Consider the following 17,090-nt stretch of genomic DNA (forward strand, 5'->3'; position numbering starts at 1 on the left):
CCATTCTTGTTTGTCTTCTTTTCTCTCTTTTGGAAACATCACGGATCCATGACGACGTAACAACAACATTGGCTCACCATCCAAATCGCATCGTTCAAATAACTTCACGGCATCAGCTTAAAAAAATAAAAATATGTGCCTAAGAGAATCATCCTTTCAAAGACTATTTTCTCCATCCAAATTCTCGAGATCTGTTGGTAATCTGGTCAGCATTTGTTGAAGTAATGCCGACCTGAGGAAGAGAGGAGAACTCTCGAAAGCTTGTCCTATGACAAATTGTTAGTCCAAATAAAAAAGGTATCACCTAATACTGAAGAACTAATTTATTCTGCACTATCGCAACTGGACTAACACGGCTATTTCTGTTTTTTTTTTTTTTTATATATTCAAGTTTCATTTAAATATTCACTTATAACTAATAGGTTATGAGGTTATTTTGAAGTCATTTTTGTGTTTTACATGCACAATTAATATATAGTTTACGGGGTGATCACTATATGTGTAGAGTACATCTAGCGTCAAATATCTCTTTATTCACATAAATAATGGAGAACCTAACGTGGCATATTGCTGTAGACTGCTAACTTTACTCTTGTCAAGTTGTTAAACAGAACTTTGAATTCTCTCCAAGGTAGAGCTGTCTGTGTGACAAGAGGAAACCCTGTTACTAAACTAAAAAGAACAATAAGGATACAATTCCTTGGATTCCACAGCAAAGCCGCAGAACCAAAACCGCATATACACTACACCAACTAGGTTTGACCAGCCAGGGTAATGTTTACCAATGTAATCAGACCCACAAGTGCTTATTACCCCATGTGTCCTTTTAATCTTCTTGTACGCAAATGGAAGTTGTGTTTGGTAAACCCTGGGATTGGACTATTTGCACGTACTCTGTCACATGTACAATGTTGATATTGTGTTTTCATTATTGGATCCTGTCCAGATGTCTGCATAAAAGCAGCGTGGCTACAAAAACATGTGCGAGGAACACTGGCGGAAATCTTGAAGCTGATTGGGAACCAGACTGTTGTGAGAACATAGCACATAAACCTTTAAAGCAAACATAATTATGTACGACTTTTAATTAATTCTGTAAATGGACAATTTTCAAGAAGTGTATGGGAAGAATATAGTTATTTGGTTCTCATGCTTTTAACGTTTGTTCATTTGAAATGATAGTGTGCTCTGCTGACCACAATTTCTTTATATTGTACAATATGCTTTGAAAGCCTCTTTGGCAGAGAATCGATATACCAAGTTACTGCCAGACTGAGGGACCAAGTTGCAGACTCCTCTTGACAGTGAACTAGTTAAGCAAATGATCCCAATCTTGGCTACGACATTTTATCCAGATAATAGCCAATGTTTATAAGTACCTTTAAGACTTTGGTCTGGCGATGTCCCAGGCTGCTACATATATAAACATAATACAAGATCAACAAACTATACTGCAATATGGCCAAGACCATCTAAGGCTAGTGGCGGTTAACAAAGCAATTGATGGCCTGCTTCAGAAAAAAAAAAAAAGAGACGGGATTATATGACAACATTCATAGTCTGAATTCTAACAAGATGGTTTATTGTGGTGCCAGAGTTGCACTCACGTGAAATATAGCCTCAGGGAACACGAGATAAAAAAACATGTGCTAAAATCACCAACGTACTGTACTTTCACAGATATTCTAAAGAAGTCTGAGTCTAGGATATACAGAGGATTCATAGTCAGTGTGATTTGCCATCTGGAACGAAAAATATATAAACTGATGGGAGTAAAATAATAAATTCCCCGTACTGTCAAATGTTATTTTTTCCCCCCATAAAAGAAGATTTTACTACAGTACATCCCATCTGTAGTTGACATTAAACAGTGGTCAAAGTGTGATGCTGAAATCAGGAATATGACTGCTCCTTGTTTAATGGTCTGTCGTGAACCAAATGTATAGATTAGAGCAGGGGTGCTCAACTCCAGTCCTTAAGACCCCCCCAACAGGTCAGGTTTAAAGGATATCCCAGCTTCAGCACGGCGACTCAATCAGTGGCTCAGTCTTGGACTGAACCACCTGTGCTGAAGCTGGGATATCCTTAAAATCTGACCCGTTGGGGGGGTCTTGAGGACAGCTTCAATTTAGTTAACTTTTTAGTTATACCCAGAATTGCTGACACTGCAACTGTACCAATTTGGCCGGTACAGTAACATTTTGGCAGACTGTGTACCGGCCCCCAAGCCACGGACCTACTTGTACCGGTTTCTCGCTGCCTCTCTGCGACCATGGGCCAATCAAATATTTGCAGATGCTAAAAGGCTGGCTACGCTGTCTTGCTAGACGGCCAGCCTATCCGCGTCACAGAAAGAAGCGTGGTTGCAGTAGCAGGAAACCGCAGCAGTCCTGCAGTGGATGTGAGGAGTCTGCAAATGGGGGTTATATATGAGCGGTGAGAGAGGAGTGTACATGAGAGGAGTGTACCTGAGTGGTGAGAGAGGTGTGTACACAAGCGATTAGAGAGGAGTGTACACGAGCGGTTAGAGAGGAGTGTACATGAGAGTTGTATGTCTGAGCGGTGAGGAGTGTACCTGAGCGGTGAGAGAGGAGTGTACACGAGCGATTAGAGAGGAGTGTACAAGAGCGGTTAGTGAGGAGTGTACATGAGAGTTGTACTTCTGAGCGGTGAGAGAGGAGTGTACCTGAGCGGTGAGAGAGGAGTGTACCTGAGCGGTGAGAGAGGAGTGAACCTGAGCGGTGAGAGAGGAGTGTATCTGAGCGGTGAGAGAGGAGTGTACCTGAGCGGTGAGAGAGGAGTGAACCTGAGCGGTGAGAGAGGTGTGTACCTGAGCGGTGAGAGAGGAGTGTACACGAGCGGTTAGAGAGGAGTGTACATGAGAGTTGTATGTCTGAGCGGTGAGAGAGGAGTGTACCTGAGCGGTGAGAGAGGTGTGTGTCTGATGGAGTCAGAAACCAATTGTTTGTCTTTTTGTAGCTATGTTAATCTTAGATTATTGAAAACCCCCTGAAAAGATCATCCTTGCTTTCCGTAATTTCCCTTTTACGACATGTTAATTACAGCTGCGTGCTATTGCCGCAAGTACTAGTGTGAAAAGTTCAGTTACAAATACACACCCTCCAACTGCTCTTATGTACATGTTTTGGGTCTTGTAGCACATATTAAACAGAAAGTGCTTAGTGTGTAGTAAGCTGCACGGGTTAGGGGGCTTCCACAGGGATTGCTGCACAGGTTAGGGGGCTTCCACATTAATTGCTGCACAGGTTAGGGGGCTTCTACAGGGATTGCTTGGAAATTCCTCTACCCGTGGTGGATGGCGGTAACATAGTAGGACCAATTTTAATGTGCAAAATGTTGGATGGTCTGCACAGACAATACAGTATATAACACATACTACTTTACTTAACTGTTGGTTACATGGGTGGATTGCCCTATCAGGTGATTGGAACTGTCCCAGTGGGCCGCTACTGTGGCTCCCCAGCAGCGGCGGCCGGCAGCTCCCTGGCCACCTGCAACACATTCTCTCCTCCTGTTTGCGTCGGGATACAACTTCCGCCCAACGGGATGAGGGAGCTGGGGAGTCACTGGACCAGCAAGACCGCACCTCACCCCAAGAGGGGTAAATGGTGAAATTGGGTGGGGAGGGGGTCTTACCTTCTCCGGAGGGCGGCCCTCAACCTGCAGCGTTGTCATGGCGATTCAACGTCATATGACATTGCGTTGTCCTGACAACACGACATCAAGACCCTGCAGGAGGAGGGTCGCTCTTCAAGGAATCGCCCTGTGCCTGCCCCCGGCTGGTTATACTGAGGGGCGGATACAGGAAATCCAAATTTGAAGTGGCTACGTGAGACTAAACATTTCAGTTTCTAAATCTGTGGAAACTATCCAAGGCAGAGTCAGCTCGGAATAGATAAATGGCATTCACTCCCCCAAAAAAATGTTTATTTTAGGAAAAATTTATTTATTTTTGGTTATTTATCAAAAGAAAGACAATTAAACAACAACATAGGCTGCTCTATGTATATGTCATTTTTTCGAATGAATGTTAAATGTGGATTTATTCCCTTTCCTGTGAAAATCGGCCTGAAATGCATTAACATGCAGCAACGAGTTAAGAAACTGGGCAGCTATCCACTGACAATAAATACACATTTCATTATTTATTTTGAAGGGGGGGGCGTGCACCATTGTAACATGGAAAAGTTTATGAGACAAATGAATACGACTCATTTAAAAAGTCCATCAGGAAAACAATATGTAAATATTTAGAAATGAAAAGCTTCAAATAATTACTACTGTGGCAATATCGAATACACAAACTCATTCTTAATTCATATCCAGAGCACAAACTCTTCCACCATGATGTTAGAAACTGGAAATAAAATAACGTGTTTCCTCTGAAAGGTGCAATAGTAGTTGACCAAAACAAGGCGGGGAGAGAGGGTGGGTGAAGGGAGAGGGGGTTGAGAGGGTGTGGGGGAGGAGAGAGGGGTGAGCAGCTGAAGAGGAAGGATGAGGGGGGAAAGAGATCGGGTGAGGGGGGAAAGAGGGAGGGTGAGGGGGGAGAAAGGATAGAGGGGGAGGTTAGGGTGGAGAGGGAGGGAGGAGAGGGACGCTCATACACTCATTGACAACATTGTACTGTGGTTTTATAGCAGACATACAAGAATACCGTGCTTCCACTAGTGCCCACTCATAAAATGGAGTTGACTTAGTTGCTATACTTGTGTGGGACCCGTCCCGCCTTTGTTGCTGCAGGATTATCATCGGTATTACCTCACTTACACTAGGCCCATACGAGAGTCCTGGCTGGTCCTTCTCAAGTGACCCAATACCTTTGGCTTGTTTGAGAACTGCCACTTCCATACAGACTGATGCAGAATATTAATGCGGATCAGCGGTTAGAGCTGATCTGACAATACTGTGGCCCTCTGTGGCATGCTGTCTTTCGATCCTTTATATATTCAGGACTCCATTAGCCTTCTTCTGGAATCCTAACTTAAAGGGGGACTGTCCCTATCTATAACATAATAAAACAGATGGGCCTCGTATGTGCCATCACTGTATGAACATCCCCATCTACTCTCCTTGAGACTCTTCTCCTCTTGTCCTCCAGGAACCTGACTTCTGGAACCTTCCCCCTTTCTTATATGTCAATTCTGACATCAGCATCCCAATGGTAACACAGGGTGGGGCCCAGCATACACTATCCTGCTATTAACTCCTCACAGTTACCTGATTGAGGGGGGTGGGGGGTTACACATGTAAATGGACCAACAAGGGGGAATAGGGCTTTGTAATTAACAGGTTTCCTTTACATGTGTATTGTAAGAGTACACACAGAGAATAGACTTAAGTCATAATTATGGGAAGGCAGGCACTAACAAATGCCTAGAGAACTGTATTTATTTTTGCTAATGTCTTGGCAATTATCAAAAGATATCTAGAGCCATATTGGTGCAATGCCATTAAAGTTATCTTCTGAAATAGCATCGCTTAGTAAAAATATCACCAAATCTATTTCATGGTCCCAAGGCTCAACAAAGTATCCGGCCGCTCCTCCTTCTCTTACCGTGCACCCCAAAACTGGAACAACCTACCAGAGACTCTTACATCCACCAGTCTAAGTTCTTTCAAATCTAAGCCTGTCACACATTTTAATCTGGTCTGTAACGGCTACATACTCCCATAATATATATTATCTTCAACTGTGCATGCAATGTATTGTATATAATGTATACCCTGCTCATTATGTAACTGTATTTGTAAACATGTATTATTTGTCTTAACTCTGTGCCCAGGACATACGTGAAAACGAGCGGTAACTCAATGTATTACTTCCTGGTGAAATATTTTATAAATAAATAAATAATTTCTTACACTCCCCAAAAAATTAACAACACAGGTGTCTATATATGGAGTGACGCAGCAAGGAAAAGGCTGAGCTTATACTGTGTGCGATGGAGTTTGAACGCGCACACACCAACTACAAATTGCAGGATCCTTAGAGGCCGCCCCTAGTGCGCACGCACAACAGAGCGCGATGGTGCGACCGCGTTTTGAAAAGACAAAAAAATGATCTAAAATAATTGTCCTTTCTTTGCGAGCTACCAAAAATGACAGAAAGTATATATACTTTACATCAACTTCTCTTTTACTCTTTCTACAATATAGTGATTAGTGCAAAAACACAGTAAGGCTAAGGCCCCGCTGCACTCACACACACACAGACACCCTCACACACAGGCTCACAGGCACTCACACACACAGGCACTCACACACACACACACAAATACACACGGGGGGTGAATCGGAGGGGGATCAGAGCAGGAGGGGAATCGGAAGGGGGATCGGAGCAGGAGGGGAATCGGAAGGGAGATCGGAGCAGAGTGGGGAAATCGGAGCAGGGGGGTGAATGGAACTGGGGGGGGTATCGGAGCAGAGGGGGCGGGGGGTGAAATCGGATTGGCTGCTGGGATCCAATCCGTGATTGGTTCCCTTGCATGCCACGTGACGCGGCACTCGCCGAAATCACAAGCTCCTTGTAGCTCCGGCTGGCTGACGCGTCACAGCACGCAGTAAGTCACGCCGGAAGGAGCCAGCAGGGACCTCAAGAACAGAAGCAAGCAGCTTGTGGTCCGCGGCCGCAGCGGGACCAAAGCCTTATTGATGCATCTACTTCTGTTCACTTCTTATTACACTGAATACACTGGTTCTTTAGTGACTGCCTAAAATATTGGTGGCTTTAATCTAAATCAAAGGACATCCCGCCTTTGGGATCAAGATGCCTAAGAACAGGAAATAGTGAAGTAATGGAAAGGTCTTGCTTTGACAAAGAAACTTTAGTCAACTTTGAATTATAGTTAATGGCTTTATTTTGAGTGACCAAGTAATAAATCTTGGAAAGGCTTTAGCTTGAAGTGTGCTTAAATGTAAACGGGGTTGAAAAAGGTTCTTTGAAATCCATGTTGTGATGAATAGGGGGTGTCCACTATCAAAGCTTCTTGTTATTTTAGGGGCAATCCAGAGATTATTTGCTTTTTAGACTTAATCTTACAAAGGCTGACGTTCAAGGTTTTCATTGTGTTTTAGGTCCCTCGTTTTACCCTTTTCAGAAGACGAGAAAGTGAATCTCTATTTACTGCAGATGGAAAACATTCTGGCGGAAAATCAGCTGCTTAGAATTTACTGCTTTCCAAGTCAAGTGCTCACATAATATAACTATTACCTCAGCACCAAGACATAACGCAATTAGGATTTATTGTTTACAGCATGATAACCAGGGGGCCGTCTGGAGCTAAACTGCGTTATTTTCAGCTCCGGACACCCCCGGGCCCGAGATATTTATCAGTGCAGTGACCAGAGTTTCTGCTCCCTACAGGCGGAAACAAAATGGCTGCAGAATAGTAATAGAGTCCAGCGTGCCAATAGGAAGCCACAACATTATTGGTTGCAGCTTTGTATTGGACAACCATTTAAAAACTAAGAAGCAACACCGGTCACTTCACCAATAAACTTCCGGAGCGGAAAATAGCGCGGCTCAGCTCCAGAGGAGCCCCCAGGTCCCATGCTGTAAAAGAATAGGTTGGCCAGTTAGGCAGATTGCTGCAAGAACTATAAGCATCCTATCTCAGTTGGCAGCAACCAGATACTCAGCTGTCAAATCCAGTGCAGCAGCAAGTCACTATTAGGAAGGGGTGTTAAGAACATTGTTTTTTTCCCCCATATATTTCCAGACAAATATTTAAATGTACGTTAATAAGACAGAAATAAAAACAACACACACACACACACCCAATGGTTGTACTGATAACTTCATACAAAATGTCATCTCATCTGTTATTCACAACATACCTAACACTGAGATTATACTCTGTGTGATGGTGCGCACAACAAACAGAAATGGCATAATCCCTATGCGGCCACCCCTAGTGCACGCACGACAGAGCGCGTTTTGAAGAGACAAAAAAATGCGTCACGTGAGCGATTCAGCCAATGAGGGCGAACCAGCTTCGTGACGTGTCCGCCACACCTCCCCAATCTCCTGCTGCCAACTTCACACATCGCTGGGGCTGTAGGCGTGCGCAAGGCTATGCGGTTCGTCGCGTGCGCGCAAGTAAGGAAGAACACATAATCAAGGAACGCTTCTACTATAAATAATATTTTAAAAAATTTACATAAAACTTCAACAAATTAATCCACAACACTCAATGGTACTTTTCCCCCCTACTCCCCCTTGAGTCATCATTTACTCTTTATGAAGGACCCAACCTGTACCTTTAAAAATTATTCAGCACATTTTAACGGTGCAGGTCCTCCCGAATGAGCTATTGACTAGGATATGTTCAACCTCTTAGCTACCAGAGGGGTCTGCAACACATAAAACGGTGCAATGTGTGATATTTTGGTTGCTGTGTCCATTTCCCCGGGCCTAGGCCATTAATCCTTCCTTTCTTTTTCTTGCAGCCGCACACCGGAGAAATCCCCCGGTTGTTTTTACGGGTGGCTTTACGTCCCTCTTGTAAAGAAGAATAACGTTGTTGCTGAGAAATATTTTGCATTTTTTTTTTTTAGATCGAGGGAGAAATGTAGAAAGTAAGAGAACGAGATCGGAGAGCACTTTGCATTCCTGTGGCTTCCTCAGAAACGTCTGTGGACGGATTTTCTCAAATCCCAAAGGGTTGAGCAATGTGTGTTGCAATGCGTTGGTGTTCATTATGTCCAATGCATTAGCACTTTATGTTCTCCAAAAGAAAATGAGACCTCCTAGAGATGTGATGATTAACTCCAGCACCAACACATACTGTTAAATGTCTTGACACCATGCAATATTCTAAGCAGCTGACAACAATATCACAAGTATTGTATTAAAAAATGTCTAATGTGGTTTAAAAAATTCCCCAGAAAAGAAAAATAGCTATTTTTTATTAGGTATGATTTAAATGGCATGAATCTAGTGGATTGACAAACACTCCCCCACTCAGAGGCCCTTAAGGAATGCATGTTGTAATACATGACTTCTAGCACGGTGACATTCGTTTAAGGAAGGTTGCTTTAAATAATACAGTCTTATAGAGTGGTACTGCGTACTAAATATGGCCTGGTACAGCTTACCTGCTGTTTCCACTAGATGCTCTTTATATAGTAAGATGAGCCTAAATATAATGCAGAGTTGTCTCTCTCTCTCTCTCTCTCTCTCTCTCTCTCTCTCTCTCTCGTTTCGGGGTCCAGAAGGCGTCTCCCGGCTTTCTGCTGTCTTGTCGCCTTTAAAATCATATTTTTCTCCTGCAGAACTGTTAAAAATGGCCACCGCCGCGTTACCATGGCAACGGGAAACGGCGACGTAACTGTGCGTTCCGTTACCGTGACAACATATGACGCCGCGCGGCCAATTTGCATAGTGCTGCAGGAGAAAAATATGGTTTTAAAGATCAAGTCGGAGAAGACCGCCGCAGGTAAGTAGTTGACAGCGGCAACATTGCAACAGCCCCGGCGAACGCATTTGTCGTGCTGTGCGTGTGTGGTTTTTATTTCTGTCTTATTAACGTACATTTAAATATTTGTCTGGAAATATATGGGGGAAAAAAACGATGTTCTAAACACCCCTTCCTAATAGTGACTTGCTGCTGCACTGGATTTGACAGCCGAGTCTCTGGTTGCTGCCAACTAAGATAGGATTTAAGGCGGGAGAGGGCTTTAGATACAAAGGGGGTAGAGAGAAGACATCCTTGAGCAGAACGCAAGAGCCGGGATGGTGTATAGCGAGAAATTAGGGCTGAGATGTAAGGAGGGGCAGAAGAGTGTAAAGCTTTAAAAGTGAGGAGGTGAATTGAGTGTGATACGGGATTTCATAGGAAGCCAGGAGAGGGATTTGAGCAGGGGAGACACAGACAGATTTAGGGAAGAGTAGAGTGATTCTGGCAGTAGCGTTTAGGATAGATTGTAGGGGAGACAGGTGAGAGGCAGGAAGGCCGGACAGCAGGAGGTTACAGTAATCGAGACGGGAGAGAATGAGGGTCTGAGTCAGAGTTTTAGCAGTTGCGTAACAGAAGAGAGGGCGTAATGTTGTGGCTTCCTATTGGCACGCTGAACACACACAATTCTGTAGCCATTTTGTTTCCGTCTGTAGGGAGCAGAAACTCTGGTCACTGCACTGATAAATATCTCTCTCTACACACACACACACACAAACACACACACACACACACGACAATGTCTTAAAGTTCATGTCACAAAAAGTGTCACAAAAGTCCTCTAGGGCCGCCAACAGGTCAGGTTTTAAGGATATCACTGCTTCAGCACAGGTGGCGTAAAGGCTGAGCCACTGATTGAGCCACCTGTGCTGAAGCCAGGATATCCCAAAACCTGACCTGTTGGTGGCCCTAGAGGACTGGAGTTGCCCACCCTTGGTGTAAATGGATCGATCCTACCCATTACATATAAAAGAATCCTAAAAATGAATATATTATTTTCACTATGATAAATGATTAAGAAATTTAGTGCAGCAGTGCTGGCTCAGGATAAATACAGTGTTCACTCGGTAGATTTGTGATGGGCATGGCTGGGAGGCTTCCTGTAGAATTCCCCGCATGAACTCATCCTTGCATAATATAAATTGTAGCGCAGAACGCTGCAGAATTGGAACACAACCTCGCTTCAGAACATGTCCAACAGATTCACTACCCACAACTACTACAGTGTCTTCACGTGAAATGCAGATTTAGAGCCAAGACCAAAATCCAAAGTCCAATGTCTATCCTTAGTTATTTAACAAAAATAAATATTTTTTTGGCTCAGTAGTTAGAATAATATTCTGCAGCAAAAAAAAAAAAAAAAAGAACAGTGCAGGGAATTATACAGTACCTTCTATATACAGTGAGTAAATCAGGGAATTATACAGTACCTTCTATATACAGTGAGTAAATCAGGGAATTATACAGTACCTTCTATATACAGTGAGTAAATCAGGGAATTATACAGTACCTTCTATATACAGTGAGTAAATCAGGGAATTATACAGTACCTTCTATATACAGTGAGTAAATCAGGGAATTATACAGTACCTTCTATATACAGCGAGTAAATCAGGGAATTATACAGTACCTTCTATATACAGTGAGAAAATCAGGGAATTATACAGTACCTTCTATATACAGCGAGTAAATCAGGGAATTATACAGTATCTTCTATATACAGTGAGTAAATCAGGGAATTATACAGTGCCTTCTATATACAGTATCTTCTATATACAGTGAGAAAATCAGGGAATTATACAGTGCCTTCTATATACAGTGAGAAAATCAGGGAATTATACAGTACCTTCTATATACAGTGAGAAAATCAGGGAATTATACAGTGCCTTCTATATATAGTGAGAAAACCTAGGAATTATACAGTACCTTTTATATACAGTGAGTAAATCAGGGAATTATACAGTACCTTTTATATACAGTGAGTAAATCAGGGAATTATACAGTATCTTCTATAAACAGTGAGTAAATCAGGGAATTATACAGTACCTTCTATATACAGTGAGAAAATCAGGGAATTATACAGTGCCTTCTATATATAGTGAGAAAACCTGGGAATTATACAGTACCTTTTATATACAGTGAGTAAATCAGCCATTTGACATTTAGTAACACTTCCCTGGTATTAAAGTAATATTTCACTTTGAATCTATTTTTTTTATTCTAGAAGTATTTTACAGAGAGTGGCCACGTTTGCAAGTCAGTTGCAAGCAACATTATTGGGGCATGCAGGTTAACCCCTTGAATGCCAGAGCAGACAAAGACGTTGCAGAGAGGTAAGGAGACGCCATTGAGACTTCCAGTGCAAGCCAGTTGGATACCAATGTGTCTGGTGACAGACCGCACCTGCACAGAGACAGCTACAGTTTCAGGGAGCATGGAAAGTTCCAATTCAGCAACTAATCCGAATGGCCATTGCACACCATGTTTTTAAATAACATCACAATACTGATACTGGATACAGCACATACATAATATATAATATATATGAATACATAACACTATAATAGACCCCACATAATATACACAATATAATACCCCCCCAAACACAATATGCACATTACCCCCTTCCCCCCCAAAATACAAACAATAATACACACACTTACCTTGATAGGGGTGCCAGGCGGCTTCTCCAAAAATACTGGACAAAATGATGAAAGGTGCGACGTGCTTGAGACGCACACCTCTCACCGCTCCATGGTGTTTCCTTCTCTCCTTGGCCCCAACCCCAGGCTCCTAACACCTCCCGATTGGCTGCTGCTGGGGGCAGCCAATCAGGATGGAGGAAGCTGCCCAGCTCCCCAGCAACAGCCCTGTTCGGGAAAATCCCGTGGCCCCCTAAACCGGTCAGGTCACTATGCCCAGAGAGGTAATACCGGTATACACATACATGTACAGAGAGGTAATACCGGTATACACATACATGTCCAGAGAGGTAATACCGGTATACACATACATGTCCAGAGAGGTAATACCGGTATACACATACACGCCCAGAGAGGTAATACCGGTATACACATAAATGTCCAGACATGTCCAGTATTTCTGTCTGTGTTTTATGTTCTATCTCTGGTTTTAAATATATATTGCCATGCTCAGTAGCACTCCTCTGTGACACTCATATGCTTATATATATATATATATATATATGTTGTGGTTATTTTGGGGGTTCAATAGGAGCTTGTTAGGTGTCCAGTAAATAAATACAGGACAGTCTGATTCAATACTGGACACCTGGCAACCCTACCGTGGGAAAGTTGGGCCTAGCTCCCGGCACGCACCGGCGGGAGAGAGGCGCCAGCAGCTACTGGGGAGAACTCCCTGGCTCTCTCCGCACCTCCCTCCGTTTCCCTGCTTCTCCACGTATCTCCCCATAGAGCCGGCTCCGAGTCAGTGATGAAGGATGCCCTAATATGGGCATATCCATATATGGACATCCACGTCAGTGATCGGAGACGGCTCTGTATCAATGGGGAGATACGCGGAGACGCAGGGAGATGCTGGGAAACGGAGGGAGGCACAGGGAAATGGAGGGAGGCGCGTAGAGAGACAGTGAGGGATGCTGGGTAACGGGGAGGGAGGCGCGGAGACGGAGGGAGGCGCAGGGAAACGGAAGGAGGTGCGGAGAGACTGGAAGAGACGCAGGGAAACGGAGGGAGGAGCGGAGATGCAGGGAAACGGAGGGAGGTGCGGAGAGACTAGAAGAGACGCAGGGAAACGGATGGAGGCGCGGAGACGCAGGGAGATGCTGGGAAATGGAGGGAGGCACAGGGAAATGGAGGGAGGCGCGTAGAGAGACAGTGAGAGATGCTGGGGAACGGGGAGGGAGGCGCGGAGACGGAGGAAGGCGCGGAGGCGCAGGGAAACGGAAGGAGGTGCGGAGAGACTGGAAGAGACGCAGGGAAACGGAGGGAGGCGCGGAGATGCAGGGAAACGGAGGGAGGCGCGGAGACGCAGGGAAACAGAGGGAGGCGCAGAGAGAGACGGAGAGACGCTGGGAAACGGAGGGAGGTGTGGAGAGAGACAGGAAGAGATGCTGGGAAATGGGGGGAGGTGCAGAGAGAGACAGGGAGAGACGCTGGGAAACGGAGGGAGGCGCGGAGACAGGGAGAGACGCTGGGAAACGGAGGGAAGCATGGTGAGAGACAGGGAGAGACGCTGCGAAACGGAGAGAGGGGAAGAGAGAGACAGGGAGAGACGCTGGGAAACGGAGGGAGGTGTGGTGAGAGACAGGGAGAGACGCTGGGAAACGGGAGGGAGGCACGGAGAGAGACAGGGAGAGATGCTGGGAAACGGAGGGAGGTGTGGTGAGAGAAAGGGAGAGACGCTGGGAAACGGAGGGAGGTGTGGTGAGAGACAGGGAGAGATGCTGGGAAACGGAGGGAGGTGTGGTGAGAGACAGGGAGAGATGCTGGGAAACGGAGGGAGGCACGGAGAGAGACAGGGAGAGACTCTTGGAAACGGAGGGAGGTGTGGTGAGATACAGGGAGAGACGCTGGAAAATGGAGGGAGGCACGGACAGAGACAGGGAGAGACGCTGGGAAACGGAGTGAGGTATGGCGACAGGGAGAGATGCAGAGACAGGAGAGATATCAGGGAGACAGAGGGAGAGGCGCAGGGAGATATAGATCCTCTATAATTCATACCAGTACGCAGTACTGGCTCTTATAGTTTTACTGTTACTGCATACCGGACTGGCCTACTTTCACCACTGACACTCACACTCACTGTGTCTGCCCATCTCTCCCTCGGTTTGATTTGCCTGCCACAAGCAACATGGTTGCCTCAGGCCCCCAAGGTGGAGCTTCCTCCATTTATCCTCCAACCTCATACAGCTGACTGCTGATCGGCTTACAAAGTCGGCGGGGCCCGATTATACGGCAAGTATGGTTTTTTCTCAACATAACTTTATTTATTTTAAAAATCACCTTGTGGTTGGGCCAATATGGTAATTAATTTAGGAACAGATCCCCAAAAAGGTGCTAATCTTTAGGACGCCTCCGATTCCCTACACATGCATGGGAGTAAAGCTTACCACCCTTTTGGGGATCAGGGCCTAAGTGTTAGTATCTTGCCCCATAGCATAAATAAAAAAAATAAAAAAGTGTTAAAAAGCATGATCTCTAGCATGTGTGGTTACCATGGTAACATTTAGACTGCAGTGGACTCTGGGGAGAGCTTCATTTTAACTTCCCGGACACTTAATATTTCAAATGATTATATCCCCTGAACAGAAAATCATATTTAAAAATAAAAATATCATTGGAAAGGGCTAGAAGCGATCTAAGTAATTAAATATAAATTGTGATGATTAGTATGGACTGCAGCCTTACACCTCTGTGGCGGTTATACTGGTCAAAAGCTAAATGCCTGAAATGATATCGCACTTTTATTTAAAGACCTTGTTGTACAAAGAGGTACAGCTTCCATAACCAGGCAGTCGTATAGATGGCGTTCGCTGCAACCTGCATCTGATTACAACCCCCCTGCTATAGCAAAACATCCCTAGAACAGCGCATGTTCCTAGCAAGCAGCTTATTTTAAGCCTCCACTACTTTGCGCCGTATACAGAGATCATACAAAAGAATAAAAAATACACGTGATTGTCAAGTAATCTGCAGAAAGAAAATACTGCATTGAAAAATGTTGCCTACATTTGTATGTAATGTTTTTGCAATGGTTCTGGGGGGGGGCACGCACCATATTTGCACGTCCCCCGTAATACATGTACCAACATAAGATTTAAAAGCCAAGAGATGCAAGATAACAGATGCTGTATTGCGTGATGTACTGTAGGATGCTTTGTTTCTGTGGCTGACCCCTCTGAGTGGGCCTGTTTGTGTTCTTGAGGTTTTTATAGGGTCGCATTTATATTATAATTACATTTGCATCAGGCTGTGTGCAGCTGCATGTTTTTCCAGGATGTAGACAGCTACATGAACTAATGTACCAACAGAACAGAACGCTTACAGGGTACCAGCCATTCCCTTAGATAGGAAAGCTAAACTCTTACACAGATGAACTGTTTGTGCATTCAAAGGGGGATTTTCACATCAACTTTATATTCAGAACCATTTAAATTCAAAGTCTTATTTCAATCGCACGGGCCTTGACACTGCACATTTGTATTCCCAGCAGAGATCTAAATGTCAGTACACAGCAAGTAACTCTGATTTCCCCCCATATAAACCAAGGCACAGGGCTGGAAAAATGAAAACGTTACTGCCTCAAACAAAGAGGAAACAGCTGGCGTTTCATTCAGGCAGCCGAGATGATTCATATTAGCAACTGGGATACAAAATAATAGCTACGTTTGTGGCATGGCGTGTTTTATGGGTAGATCCAGGCATTATCTCAATTGGAACCTCTTTGTAGAGCAAGACGTCATCAAATGCCACTTAAACGGCTGTGATGGATGCACAAGAAGGTTTTACTCACTTAAAATTGTCGTCTTCAACAAACTTTTGAAGCTCTTCAATGTAGCGGACAGACTTCAAGTAGTTCTGCACGTGTGGTAATGTTGCAAGGTGGTCTGTTGGGTAAAGACATTCAGAAGATAACTATTTCCCACTTCAAATTAATGTAAATAGCTGCTTTCTATTCACCTCGTGACCTTGCCCCCCAATTATGCTACTTATTAGATCATTTTTTTTCACCGACTGATGTTATATCAGGGAGTCATTTGGAAAGATTAGCCTTGTGTAGACAATGTCTCGAATGGGGGTTTTTTTTTTTTTTATTCTGATTTCCTAAGACACAACTTATTCAATATTTACTAATGATTTTCGGAACATTTGCTTTTGGACATGCAGCACCGTGCAGTCGAAAATAAAGATGCTATTCCGTTGAAATGCTACGTTTGGTTAGAAATGTCTTGTGATGTGGATGCTCGTCAAATATCCCTTATTTTGATTGCGTCTCGCTCACTGGTAAACTGTTTAACTCGTTATCAACAGAGGCCTATATACTTACCGTGTGTACAGTATGTTGGTCCTGAACTCCCGGATCTCACTTACTGTGGAAATAAGTCTTTTAATCCCAAAGCATCAAATTACATTTCTGTTTGCAAGCTCTATCTTGCTTTTAGCAACACCAGTGGGTAGTATTTCTATGAACATATTCACGCCATGTACATCATTTATATATATTCTGTGCCCCGGCCACTTAAATTGGCCATTGCAGTGGGCGATTTTATTTGCAAATGTTTTTATTTATTTATTTTAACATAGGATTGAAGCAGCGGGTCTCCAGAGCTGAACCCCATTCATTTAAACCCTGGGGACCCCCTGCTTCCGGAGATACAGGGCACCGAAAATCGGCTCCACTCGGGTAGCAGGGATTATGTAATGGCTGCTTTTCAAAGGCCAATAGGAAGCGGTGATGTCATCTGGTGCGGATTCCTATTGGCCCACTGGACGCGGGAGCTTTAAACGTGCAGGAGATACTGGTGCCCCCCTCCGGAGGTCTGTATCTCGGGAAGTAGGGGGTCCCTGGAGCTGAAATTAATGGGGTTCAGCTCCGATTTAAAAAAAAATCACCCGATTTGATTGCTCC

General features: G+C 44.2%; 1 protein-coding gene across 6 annotated transcripts in view; it reads right to left on the reverse strand.

Annotated features, from left to right (window-relative positions):
• The window catches only part of RALGPS1 (Ral GEF with PH domain and SH3 binding motif 1), a 423,133-nt gene that overhangs the window by 87,315 nt on the left and 318,728 nt on the right, over positions 1-17,090 (reverse strand). For all 6 annotated transcript variants that reach the window (XM_075579016.1, XM_075579015.1, XM_075579013.1 and 3 more), the window contains one exon: positions 15,975-16,068. In XM_075579016.1, coding sequence (XP_075435131.1) covers positions 15,975-16,068 — 94 coding nt within the window. The remainder of the gene's footprint in view (positions 1-15,974; positions 16,069-17,090) is intronic.

The sequence above is a fragment of the Ascaphus truei genome, chromosome 21 (assembly GCF_040206685.1).
Source record: "Ascaphus truei isolate aAscTru1 chromosome 21, aAscTru1.hap1, whole genome shotgun sequence".
In the NCBI taxonomy this organism is placed as follows: Eukaryota; Metazoa; Chordata; class Amphibia; order Anura; family Ascaphidae; genus Ascaphus; species Ascaphus truei.